The 13,101-nt window shown below is 41.8% G+C and overlaps 1 protein-coding gene across 1 annotated transcript in view; it reads left to right on the forward strand.

Annotated features, from left to right (window-relative positions):
- The first annotated feature begins 1,505 nt into the window (after positions 1 to 1,505).
- Positions 1,506 to 13,101, forward strand: part of btbd11b (BTB (POZ) domain containing 11b) — a 64,692-nt gene continuing 53,096 nt past the window's right edge. Inside the window, exon 1 of the mRNA XM_054620158.1 lies at positions 1,506 to 2,358. Coding sequence (XP_054476133.1) covers positions 1,506 to 2,358 — 853 coding nt within the window. The remainder of the gene's footprint in view (positions 2,359 to 13,101) is intronic.

Below are 13,101 nucleotides of genomic sequence, written 5' to 3' on the forward strand. Positions count from 1 at the left end.
TAGAAACTTAATATATCCAGAGGGAAATTTAGGAATGGAGCAAGAGAGGTATATTATCCTGTTTACACCTTCCACATTAAGAGCAGAGAGAAAACCTACTAAATTATTTAGGATCTCCATAGGATGGTTTTGGAGAAACGTTTTTTCTTTCACACATCCCACACTGTCTGCTTTCTTGTCCTTTTCTTGTGTGACCTTCACAGTCTGAACAGTATGTCTTTTTATACGTGTATGTCATGACTATCTACACAATTTACATGCATTACATGCTTGTAATGGTATCTTCCATGACAGACGTCTATCTCCATTAAAGACTAAATTATTTCAGTAGTCTATTTTACAGTAATGTGAGCCTTTTGCCCTGATAACTAAACTGAAATTTGACTGTACAACACCAGGGTTCACTGTTGCTCCAGAGATGTCCAGCTTACTGTCAAATACAGAAGCTTCAGTTTCACTTAATCTCAGATGTAAAGCAGCCACAGTCCCTCAGATCGGTTAGCAATCTGCAGTTCATGGTATGAATTAAGATTTTTTTCCCCACCACCTATAATTACAGTTTAATAGTGAGAACTGGTTTTATCAGCGGAACTGTATGACTGCAGTTCTTTTTAATGCATTCAACTTTAACCAAGTACATTGCTGCTGTTATTTATCTTTTACAAGTCTTCCATTTAAAGTGGAATAGGATTTCTGCAGATTTCACAGAATATATGGGTTTTGGAGAAAAAAAACTAAATGGTTAGGTTAGTCCATACAAGTGATCCCAGAAAATGACCTTGAAAGTAATTCCGGTCTTTTCGATGAGTTCTCCTCCAGAGGAACGGAGAAGGATACATTATGCATGCAATCTATTATTAATAGTCTTGAGTCATGTTACGAGCAGACATGGGCCCTCAGAAAAATATCTGAAAAGCCTGATCCCTATGGAGGACTTGTCACTTAAACATGATAGTATAAAAGCAGCTACTTCTACTGTATATTACGTGATGTATTATGTACTGCAGTTTCTATCTTTTACATTGTACTTTAACATGATAGGATTTAAGCATTTACTTCATATTCCAAAGTTTTGAGAAACTTACCCTTCAGTATAGTAAAACCAATAGCACCATCATTGTGCTCAGTGTTTACATCTCCTTTTTTTAATTATTTTTTTAAATTAATAAGTCTTATCATGGGCTACATCAATGACTTTTTATTGATCCTCTAAAGCGATCCAATTAAACTTCTTTGCTGCTTCATCCCGAGAGTCCATTGGCTGGCAACTGTTCTCGGGTCTCCACGGCCCCGCCTCCATCTGTCAGGCACTGCGCTGTTACAGCTCCGAGAGACTGTCGATGCACTGTAGTCAGATACTACTCCTTAACTTTATACGACAGCCTTTGGATGGACTTTTCATTAAAAAAAAACTGAATAATATTTGTTAGGTGAGCTCGTGCAAGACGCGTGCGTATTTCCTTCCACTTCCCCAAAGCCCTCCTTTTACAGTATGAAGTGCAGTTATGGCAAGGAGTAGCAAGTCAGTAACGAGGACCCTGGAGGATTTGACGCTAGACTCGGGTTATGGTGGAGCCGCCGACTCCTTCAGATCTTCCAGTGCGTCGCTGTGCTGCTCAGAGGCGCATGGGGGGACTCACTGGCATTTAACCGAATCGATGCACAGTCGACACAACAGTCTGGACACTGTTAACACGGTCCTGGTCGAAGACGCCGAGATCCTGGAGAGCACCGGGCAGTGCGCTAAACTACCCGAGCTTGAGGATGTGCCGTGGAGCCTCGGGGAAGTGGCGAGCGCGCTGAGCAGGGACGAGGAGATGACCCTGCCGCCTCCCACGCAGGACGTCCTGCTCAGGCTCTCGGTGCTGGTCAGCCGGGTCCTGGTGAGGGTCGCGAAGGAGTCGCAGCGCCTGAGTTTGCGCTACGCCAAATGCACCAAATATGAGATCCAAAGTGCCATAAAGATGGTCCTGTCGTGGAGCGTCTCGATGAGCTGCATCGGCGCGGCCCTGGGCGCCTTGTCCCTGTACAACATGAGCACGGAGGAGGACAAGTTCGGCCGCGGTAAGTCGGTGCGCTGCGGTCTCATCTTCAACGTGGGGAAGTTCTTCAGGTGGATGGTCGACAGCAGGGTGGCGGTCAGGATCCACGAGCACGCGGCGATCTACCTGGCCGCGTGCATGGAGAGCCTCTTCCGCGAGGTGTACGCGCGTGTGCTGCGCAGCGCGCTGCTGGAGCGGGATAACGGAATCCCCAAGTTTACTGTGGAGACCCTGGACCAGGCCGTCAGCACTGACGCAGAGATATGGGGTTCTCTTCAGCCCTGGCAACACCTGATCTGTGGGAAGAATGCAAGCGGTGAGTTGTGAATACTGTAAGTCCATGGGTCCGTCTCCACATCCAAATCCTTACCACACACACCGTGTTATGCGTCATTTGTCACTTGTAGATCCCCCCCCCCCCCCCTCTTACCTCTCACAGTGGATATTTACATCAGTATAACATGTGAAAGCTTCTTCGTTGTATTTCCTCCAAAACATCCATATATGAATGTAACACGGTAGGTCATACTGATGATAGAGATTAGAATTCACTTGCTGCCAGATCTCTGATAAAAAAGAAAAAAAAAGGTCACAATCTCTCTCTTGTTGAGAATCTGTGAACTTTAACTCCAACACGTCAGTGAAAGAGCCTTGCTGCAGATGAAATAGTGATTCCTATTCTTAGAGTGAGCTGCAGAAGCTGCAGGCAGGTGATGACTGACTGAGTATGTCGGGTGGGAGAGAGTGGTCCTCTTAAGGCCAAGCTTGCCTCATCTGTCTCCAGTGCAGTGTTACATTGCAGTCTGTTTTTTTTTTTTTTTTTCCTTCTTCTACTGTATGTGGCTGTTTTGTTAATGCACAAAATCACGAAGCAGACCCAGATATCCCTGGGCTTAATGCCTCACTTTGAGAGCTTTCAGTGAAAGGGGCTCTTCCTGTCGGTTTTCACAATAATGCCCTGCAGAGGTGAGTTGTATCCTTTTCACCCAGAGAGGAATGCGGTCTTTCATTCCTGTGTGTACAATTGCTTATTTCTGGTACACACAATGCCTCACCGGTAGTTTTCACATCAGCTTTACAAGTGTTTGGAAATACTTATTGGTATGTGCTTTGAAAGTAAGTAGAATTGTATTCAGACTTCACTACCGCTCAAACAGCAATACATCACAAACCACTCTAACACATGCTTGCCCGTTTTGATGGATGTTGTAAAAATGCTGCTGTGGGTCCTCTTGCAACAGGTTTACGTAATGAAAGCCCTTGGGGGACCTATGTGCTATCATGCATTATGCAGAGTGATGTGAATAAAACTGAGTTATAGAGTGAGGGAGAGAACGAGAGACAGACAGGCACACAGAGAGAGAGAAACTTATGGAGACTCTGTGACTGTGGTGATGAATCACCAACAGAAGCCTGGCATCATGAGCAGAACACTTTATTTCACTGTACCTCTTTGTTTTAAAGGTACAGTGAAGCATCTCTCTCAAACATGCATGTCAGCTTGTTTATCCTTTCTATGTCGGTTTGCATAAACCAGTACAAGATTGTTATGCTTCAGCTGCACATTCAGAATCATCAGACATACAGAATGTACGTTCATTGTGATGACATCATACAGTAGTATCGTTATTTTACAGTATACCTTAACACATACAGTTAAAAGAGACGGCAATGTAACTTCAGAGTTTAAAGCATGAGCATGTACTGCACATTATCGAATGTCAATATTCATAATAGTCCCTCTGCACACTCAGGCCACTTGGCATGCAGCAAAGCACCAGCTGTAGAAGAGGTGTGTGATGTTCAGAGGTGCATTGGACCGTTGAATAAGATGAGATGCAAAAGAAAAACCTTCTGGAGCATGTGGAATGTGGATCTAATGCCCAAGGCTAGAAAAGTATTGTGTAGTTCACAAGGTAGTAATTACTAGCATGGAAATAGACTTGAAAACAGCTGAAATCTGTATTTTTAATAATAACAATACATCAAATATCCATGCGTAATGTGCAAAGAGATGTATGGTGTCATTTATCTCATTGTTTTGGTTTTTCGGCACACAACTTAATTGCTTTGGGTCACGCTCACCGCTCTCTCCCTGTACATTACCTTCCCAGTGTCAAACTCCAGTGACTAGCTATGTTCATCATCAGTCTTCACTGGCAGGTGAACACAGTGGATCATTTAGCAGTTCAAAAGACAAATCATTTCCTTAAGGGGTTGGCGGAGACCTAAACAGAGCTGAAAAGAGAAAGAATATTGGACTGTTAATCGCCAGGTGGCCAGAAACAAGAACGCTAATGTTGCCCCGCATCTATTGAATGTGTAAACAGGCAATTTTATGCTAACATGCAATCAAAGACCATAATTTATCCGTGTTTGCTGCCTAAAGTGGCAAAACGATTAACAATACAGCTTTAAGTCTCATGATGTTCAACAGAAGCATCACGTATTTTGGCAGATTTTAAGATACCTGCCAAATAAGCACAGTGGACATACACATGTTTATGTGTGAGGTGTCTGATATTTTTCCCCAATCAAAACAGACCTCTCCTAAGATTGCCATATCAACTTAGACAGATAATATGTTAATATTTTGTTCACTGCTTTCTGCTCCCCCGTAGAGGCCCAAGGGTCTGTTATTACAGGTTTAAGACTAACGGTTTACAGACAGGGGATGTGTCCGTCTCTTGGGGCATCGGAGGACGGCTGCTGGAGTTAATATAGGAAGTTCCATATAGTGAAATATTTCATCACCTTACTCATTGTGACACTGCAGGACCTCTAAACCTCAAGAAACCCCTTATCTGCAGTGACAGATAAGGAAGAGGCACCAGTCAATCCGAGGGTGGGTTGTCCCTTACCAAGCCACTGCCTGCCAAATTGAACCTCCATATCTCTCCATCTATTCTCTCAGTCTCTTTCTGCCAAGTGGGAGCAATTGAGTTGATTTTTCCATATTATGCTAAAGCTGGTGACCCAGCGTTATCAGGAGGCCTTTATGAATGTCTTTATTGCATCTCTTCCAACAAAGCTGATTTCCTTTTTGATGCTGTCACAAAGCCAATAAGGTTGTTACTTCGTAGGGTGTCGTCTATTCCTTTATGAACTTTTGGCTTTTATCAGCTACCTTAGTAGTGACTTGAATCATTTTGCGGGCTTTTTTTCTCTTCTACAGAAGGTCAAAGCAATAATTTGACATTAAGGAAACGCTTTCTCGCCACAAGTTAAATGAGAAGATTGATACCACTATCAAATCTCTACATTACTTATAAAGCCGGAACCATCAGCCAGTTAGCTTAGCTTAGCTTAGCATAAAGCAGCAAGAAAACAGCTAGCCTGGCTCTGTCTAAAGTAAAATATGCCTACCAGGAACTCTAAATCTCACTAATTAACACCTCATATCTTCATCTGTTTAATTTGTACAAAAAAAAGAGTATAACAACAACACTTTGTTGTGTAACAGGGGGTTATGAGCCTAATAGTTTCGTTCAGAAGCAGAGGGATTTCTGGCACCACCTGATCATTTTCTAAGCCAGTAGCAGTAACTTCCCGAGGTCTCCACTTGCTGCCTGGCAACAGCATGGTGACGACAAGACTTCAGGACATTACTGCTTCTAGCCAAGAAATAGTCTACTGGCTGTAGCCATAAATTTATATCATCCAACTCTTGGTTGTTTCATTAATTTATATTAATTGATCGGCCTTAACACAGTATCCGTAATTACCTTATGCTATACTATCTGTTATACACCTACTGCACCTCACAGCTCTGCATTGGCACATCTAGCATATGGCAGGCCTCCCACACACAAGCCCAAAACACAAATACTAACTTGCACACATACAGCAAGATGTCAAGGGCTCCTCTCATCACGTCTGAGTCAGTGTTATTTGCAGGTGGGTGTTGGGTTTCCCTTCTTCGGCTGTGTTATCCTGTCAGAACAGGAAACTGCTCTATATGGTGGGATATTTCCTATGGCACCCACTAGACACAGGAACACAGCAATTCTTTCATTTTCTTAACGATGTGTGCATGTCACATTGACTGTCTAGTGGAACATGATATCCAGTGCTCAGGGATATGTACCACCCTGAGGACAGTTTTCTAATCACGCTTTAGGCGTGAGATGACTTTCAAGTCTGGGCATAGCTGGTTTGGTTGAAAGATTTAAAGAAAAGTTTCACTCTAAAGTCATTTAAAACGTGTGTCGGTAATGTAGCTTGCAATTCCTGGCTCATTTTGTGTCTCCTTGATGTTTTTTCTTATTCACAAGGTCAGGTGGCCAAACATGCACGGCTTGATGTTGAAATATTTCTATTACTGATATAGTTGACTTGGTAAGCAACTGGAACTCTGTAGTATGTAGCCTTGTTGGTCAACAGGACATATTGCAAGCTGCTATAATCAATATTTTTCTCATTGATAAATTGATGTGTTACATGAAAAATGTTCTCTCTCTGTTTTGGTTTGATGGCCCACAATTTGGGTTCAGTCTCAATGTTCACATCAATGTCAATTCCAGCAGCAATTAGTTATTTTCAGATAAAAAATCTCTGATAAACTCACTGTACACTACCTGCCCAGCACCGAAAGGCAGAAAGACAACGTTAGCGAGTAGCTGGTGAACATAGTGTACCATTTATCAGCTTAAGAGCAAGATATTTAGCTTTGGAGTTGGTGGAGGCAAAAACAGAGCTAAAAGGAGAGTGAATATTGAACTTGTAAGATTACAATTCATGACTCCAAATAAATGCTAATGTTGCTCTGTGTGTGCAGGGTGGGTGAAAAGGCAACTGTTTGCTGTCACGTTTGCCATAACAACTTTATAAAATAATATGTCACTGTTATGTTTACAGCTGGTTTGTCTGCCCCTAAACCACCCAAACATATTAGTTAACCATGGTTTAAAAAATACAACACATTTTTTTTAAATACATTTTTTGCTCATGTAATTTAAGATCTACTGCACTTCTACTATATATAAAATCTTGTGTAATGTTTTTTGTTGTTGTCAGGACCTGTGATGGAAACTGGCGAAAGCTACAATTGAGTGTTATAACATATCTGATATTTTCTTTGAATATTCTTCCACCTGTCCCTTATCTAAACACATGGTAAAAGAGGCAGGGGTTGCTTTGTAGATTTACCATTTTGCATTGACATTCAACAATCAGTCAGAGGGCAATCAATCATAGAGCTGTCAGAGATACTTCTCTACCAATGGCAGCCCCGGTAGAAATTCAATGCAGCCACAACTTGCATCTTTGTGTAACTGTTGCCAGTAGCATCTGAAATATAACCCTGTTGAAGGGTAATTTGAGGTAATTTGAACAACATTCGGCATTCTGCTCTGTTGCATTGTTCTCTCCCCACTCTTACTTTCTTTGCCTGGAAAAACACGCAGTCCCTCTAGCACAAAGAAAACACATCTCTGAGCCTAGTCAAAAGGCACTCAGGGAAATGTGGAAAATCAACAACTGAATACGCAAATTTGAGGAAAGTGGATATACACAAAAATAGTAAATTACAGCACTGTAGCATATCCCCTAGAAACCATCGGACCGTTACATTGTGAAGTGTGTAACCGAGGTAGGATTTTCCTTTTAAAGCTGTATGTACTAACAGCAGAATATTACCCTACACTAAGCATTAAACGTTCAAAAGTGAGACCTCACTTTTGTAAATTTCCCAGAAACAAGAGTGTATGAAAAACAGAACGACTGAGGCACTTGAGGTACTGATGTTGTATTTTAGAACAGTGACACTTTACTGTTTCTTCTACTGGTTAGCTTTGTGCTGTTTTAGTTCAGTGCTTCATGGGGGTGAGGGAGTGCAGGTCCCGTTGCATTCACAGGTCTTTTGTTCAGTATTAAATGGTCGGCGTTGCACTGTGAGGTCGGTGCCTGGTGCACACATGCTGTGGTGAAGGCAGACAGACAGGAATGACTGCGGTCTGCAGCGGTACCACTCTGTACCGGTGGAGACCAGTCCCCATTATGTCTGGGGCTGAGATAGAACATATCTGTGCTAGGGAAACCCTTACACAGCAGCATACACTCTCGCTTATAAGGCAGCAACAGGGACGGATTAATGCACACTGAGAGGGACACACACACAGTCACACTTGGCCTAGGAGCAGATCTGGTATTAATTGAAAATAGTTTGGGAGGGAAATGAGGAATGCTGATGTGACATGGAGTCTGGTACAGTGAGGGTGAGCTCCAGCCAAGCTTTCCTCAGTTGATTAAGAAGAGACAGGCGATAGAAAATAGTTCATTCTGCACCCATCTGGCAACAATAGCGATAGATCAAGTGTCTTTTTTTTTCTTCTGTTAACATCCTTTTTTCTCATGCACCTATGAGGATGAATAAAAGGTTTTAGACAATGTCACTCATTGCTCTGTGTGTTGATATATGCAGCTGGTAGACCTGCATTAGGGTCAGTATGAAACAGCCATTTTATAAATGTGACTGCTGTCATCGTAGACAATAAACACGAAAAATAGATTGTATTCTCCTGTTCAGGTTCCTTTCAGTGGTTATTCAATATGCAGACTGGGTGGAATTGTGCAATGCTTTTAACAGAATATTGCAATCAGTGCCAATGAAATCAATATTGGTGGCTATCTCTTCAGGGTTAAAAACCACAGCAGGCATTCTGTCATTTTAGAAAAAAACAGCTGGAGCTGCTGCAGTAAGGATTTTTGTAATTTTCCTGCATGACCTTTTAGGCTGAAATTAGATTAACTCCATTTTAAAGCTGTTAGTGTCACTGAAAGTGTTCTTTAAAATCACTCTTTCCGTTTCCATTAATATTATTTATCTCCCGGCGACATTATCAAGGGAGCTTCAGCTGCTTTATTTCTGTCTTCGGGAGATGTTTGTTTCCCAGCTGGACTAAATCCTCTGGGATGACTGAAATTTTCTAATGCACAGGTAGCAAATTCTGTATTAGCTCACAGACAATGAAAATACATACCAATGCTAGACCAAAATAATTTAACAATTACTCTGCGGTATGGAGCAAAATCCAGTGAAGCCGTGGCTAAGACTGAATTGTTCATGATGTCGACTTTGGAAGAAAAACAGAGGGATAGAAGGAGGCACAGATGGCAAGGATCAAAACAGGAAAATCCATAAGAGAAGCTGTGGATGACAGATGAGACCCAGACAAGCAATGCCTCCTTCTTATTATAGCAGGAAGAAGATTCTGGGCAAACAAGTACCAGCAAGTGGATTAGTTAGGTGAAGCATCAGTATCTACTGCACTGAGCTTTTTGCAGCTCCAAATTCCTATTGTGTAGAGAGAAATGATCCAGTTTAAATCACAGCCAGTCTGGCTGGAAGTTATGAAGAAGATATGGGTAAAAACGCTTTTAACTTCCCCCTTTGATGTGAGCTGAGCAAAAGTCAAAGAAATCATCTTGTCACATTAGAAAAGTGATATGTCTGATAGAGAAAGCTGCATGTTGGGACACGTCGAGAAACTTCTGGTTTCACTGTTCACATTACTTCAATTAACTTATTTTGGATAAATGGGAACAACAGGTCCGTCCACAAGAGGCACTATGCTGTTGGGATCTGGCAGGAGCATGTTTGGTTATTAGCAAGTATGAAAAACTAAATTATTGATATGAATAAAATTATGCTAAACAAGTCCTCTGTGCGTAAGCAGGGATTTATTCTTTGGATTTGTAGGCGGAATCTCTCTAAGCCTAGAACCAGGAACAGGTATCGTTCTGTCGGGTTAAACAGCAGCTGATTCTCGTCTGGCAGCGGAGAAAACAGCGAAGAATCCAGAATGCTTTGATCTTACTTCTGCAGGTTAAAGTGAGGGAGCATGGGGCAATTTATCCGCACCTCCTTCGGCATCCAAAACAGTCAATTGTTCGGCCAGTGAAGTTAGGACTATCACCAAGGGGTTTTCTTAAAAGGCACCAACATGGTTATACACCTCCTTTCAGCAACCTGAGTCGCATAGATGCTCCAGAGTAAAGGTAGCGCTGGTCTATGTAGTCTTGGGGACGTCAGGGCCTTGTCACAGGGACTCCCTGGGGTTCTGTGGCCCTCGTCAAATGATGCACCAGTGTTGTGGTTTAAACCAAATCTCACACATAGGTGAGATTTTGATGCCTAATAGGGGTTCACAATCTAGGCTTTCATAATAACAAGTAGGCCTCTCTCTTTGTTTCAACCACATGGTGAAGTCCTAACAATGCTAATCCAGTTATGCCTATCATCTCACCTGTTGTTTAATCGCAGTAACACAAATATAACAGTAAGATGACCTGCCAGCGGCAACATCTCTGAGAAGTTCATTACTTGTGAGAAAACCATCTGCAGTCACTGTTAGCCTCCTCTGGGTGTGTGCGGTCCTGTCATATCAGGGCATAATTTCCCCAAATCAATGAGCAGTCCAGCACCGCACAGAGCCAGTCGGTCCGTCAGTCAGTGAATCATTGTGAAGAGGAGCTCTTATCTGCCCGGAGCACTAATTGAGACGTATTTGAGAACAGCTTAGATGAGTTGTTTGAGTTGGATGGAGAAACTCATTGAAAAACTCTGTCTTTTCCTTTTTTTATTAAAACTTGTTTCTGCTCCCACATCTCACACTGTAGTTCACTGATTGTCAGAGTTAGAAATAATGTTAAGTGGATTCAGTCAAAGGAATAGTTTGATATTTTGGGATATGCACTTTTTGGCAGAAAGTTATATGAGAAGATTGATGCCACTCTCATGTCTGTATGTTAAATATAAAGTGACAGCCAAGACACAGGAATCATGCTAATTTGACAGACATCAGAGTGGAATTGATCTTCTCATCTTCCTCTTGAAAAAAAAGAGAATACGTGTATTTCCCAAGATGTCAAACTATTCCTTTAAAGATCCTCATAGTTTGTCACTGAATCCTTGACTTTCCTAAACCTGTCAAGGTGAGGAAAATCTGCTCCTACAGTATATACCCCCTGAGCTGCCAATGTTCAAGTCTCCTGCAGTCAAGATAATCCATGGCTGTAGTATAGTAAGCCATGGGGTTGTGAACATGTCTGGGATTTCTGAGGTGATCGTGGGGAGCTGAGCTCCTATTATTGTCTTTCCCAAACCACTTTATTCGTGTTTCCTCTGCACATGACAAATTCAGAGCCATCAGCTGTATAAACACCGAGCAGATAGTTCCTGTGACAGAAATAAACACACTCTCCTTTAGTGTTCCCATGGAAGAAAACACATACTTTAACTGCATGACATACAGTAATTATCCTTCGATATATACGCTGGTTTGGTATGATCACTGCTGCTGTCAGTTATGTCATGAATCCTTTACAAGCAGCTGGTGGTTTTTGAGTCACCTCTAAAATGATATACATATATACATGACATACATAAATGTCATGTAAAGCATATATTTGTATACAGTATATAGTATACTGGATGTGCCTGTACTTGTTTTATTAATTTGCAGGTAGAAGGAGAATGAGTGAAGGTGATATCACCAAGAGAGCAAGTTTTTCTAGCTGAGAACGACTCAAGAGTCTCACCACTTCCTTAGAACTGGTAATGCGGGTGCAATGCATTCTGGTCTGTCGAGGTGTCTGTTGGACAGAGCTTTAGAAATGCTGTTGTCAGTGTTTAGAGGATCCAAATAGAAAAAAATATGAAAAAAATAGTTTTCTGTAGGAAATAGTGCTAATTTAACTCTCATTTAGCATTTATGATTACAATGGTGGTAAAACAATTTGACACTATTCTAATGTTTATTATATTGTGATTAATAAATTATTCAAAAGTGGCATTCTTTTTATTGTTAACAGCTGCATGGGTGCTTTTATTGGCCCTAAATTAATCCATATGAAATATATAGGGTCTAAAAATACTGGAATCCGGCTAAGCATTGTGCACAGTGCACATACTGGAACTTAGTAGCATTCTCGGAGGCATTGAACCGGCTGATGCACTACTGATTCTGTTCCAACGGACCGCTATCCCATTACCTCCCATGAGAGCTCAGAGCACTGACCTTCGCTCTATGTGTGTCTTATAGCGTATATACTGTATGCATGTTTGAGAAAAGTGAATACACCATTTAAATGTTTCTATTTTCCATGTGCAATTGCCTCAATCAGAGCTTGTGACCTGAAGAATTAAGCCAGATGGTTTTAATAAGACATGATGTGGATAAAAGAACGTCTTCAATTTGTCTAACCTCACTCCCTCTGTGTCCTTGCCCTTCTGTCTTGCCCTTAATTTTCTCCTCTCTGTTTCAGCCCAGATTTTTTACTCAGGGCATATCAAATGAGTCCACATTCTGCCACAGTCTTGATGGTGAATAAATGCCGACTTGATGTAACCTTGTCCCGTCCTACATGTCTGGCAGTGCTCTAATAGTTCTGTCAATCCAGACATGGAAAGCCCCACTGGGGAGCCTCAGCCGAGCTCGCTCTGCAAACAGACACATGTGTCTGACACATGACGGATCTCCTCCGAATCGAACTATAATCTGTAACTGTAGTTTGTACCGTGGAGTGGGCGGGTCAGTGTGTGGGTGATGTGAGAGAAAGTCAATGAGAAATGTGCCAGTCAACAAGACCGTGCTTGGGTATCCATCAACATGTTTCCATTAGGTCCACACATCCAGTGTCAAACAGCCTTTACTCAAACTCTGCACTTAAACAGCTGAACGTTGGACATCTTCTCATCCTTCACTCTAACTGAGTGAGTTTGCTCAACCCCCAGGTGAACTAGCGGCATATGGTACAGATTACCACAGTAGAAAGTATATGTCTATTTCGTTCATGACATTTCTTATTACTAACATATGCTGGTTCCTACTTTACTCCCATTTCATTTTCAGTGGACCAGAGACTGGCAGAAAAACAACCATACTGTGAAAAGACAGATGCCAGCAGCGACTGTAACTTCTGCTCTGAAAAACATTCAGACATTTCAATGTATATTTTGTCATGGCAGTCATAGCAGGGCATGGTACTTTAACCCTAAAAGATAAACATTTCCTTGCAATAATGTAATTTAGAGTATATTGTATTCATCACTCCTCTA

This window comes from Anoplopoma fimbria, chromosome 19, assembly GCF_027596085.1.
Source record: "Anoplopoma fimbria isolate UVic2021 breed Golden Eagle Sablefish chromosome 19, Afim_UVic_2022, whole genome shotgun sequence".
In the NCBI taxonomy this organism is placed as follows: Eukaryota; Metazoa; Chordata; class Actinopteri; order Perciformes; family Anoplopomatidae; genus Anoplopoma; species Anoplopoma fimbria.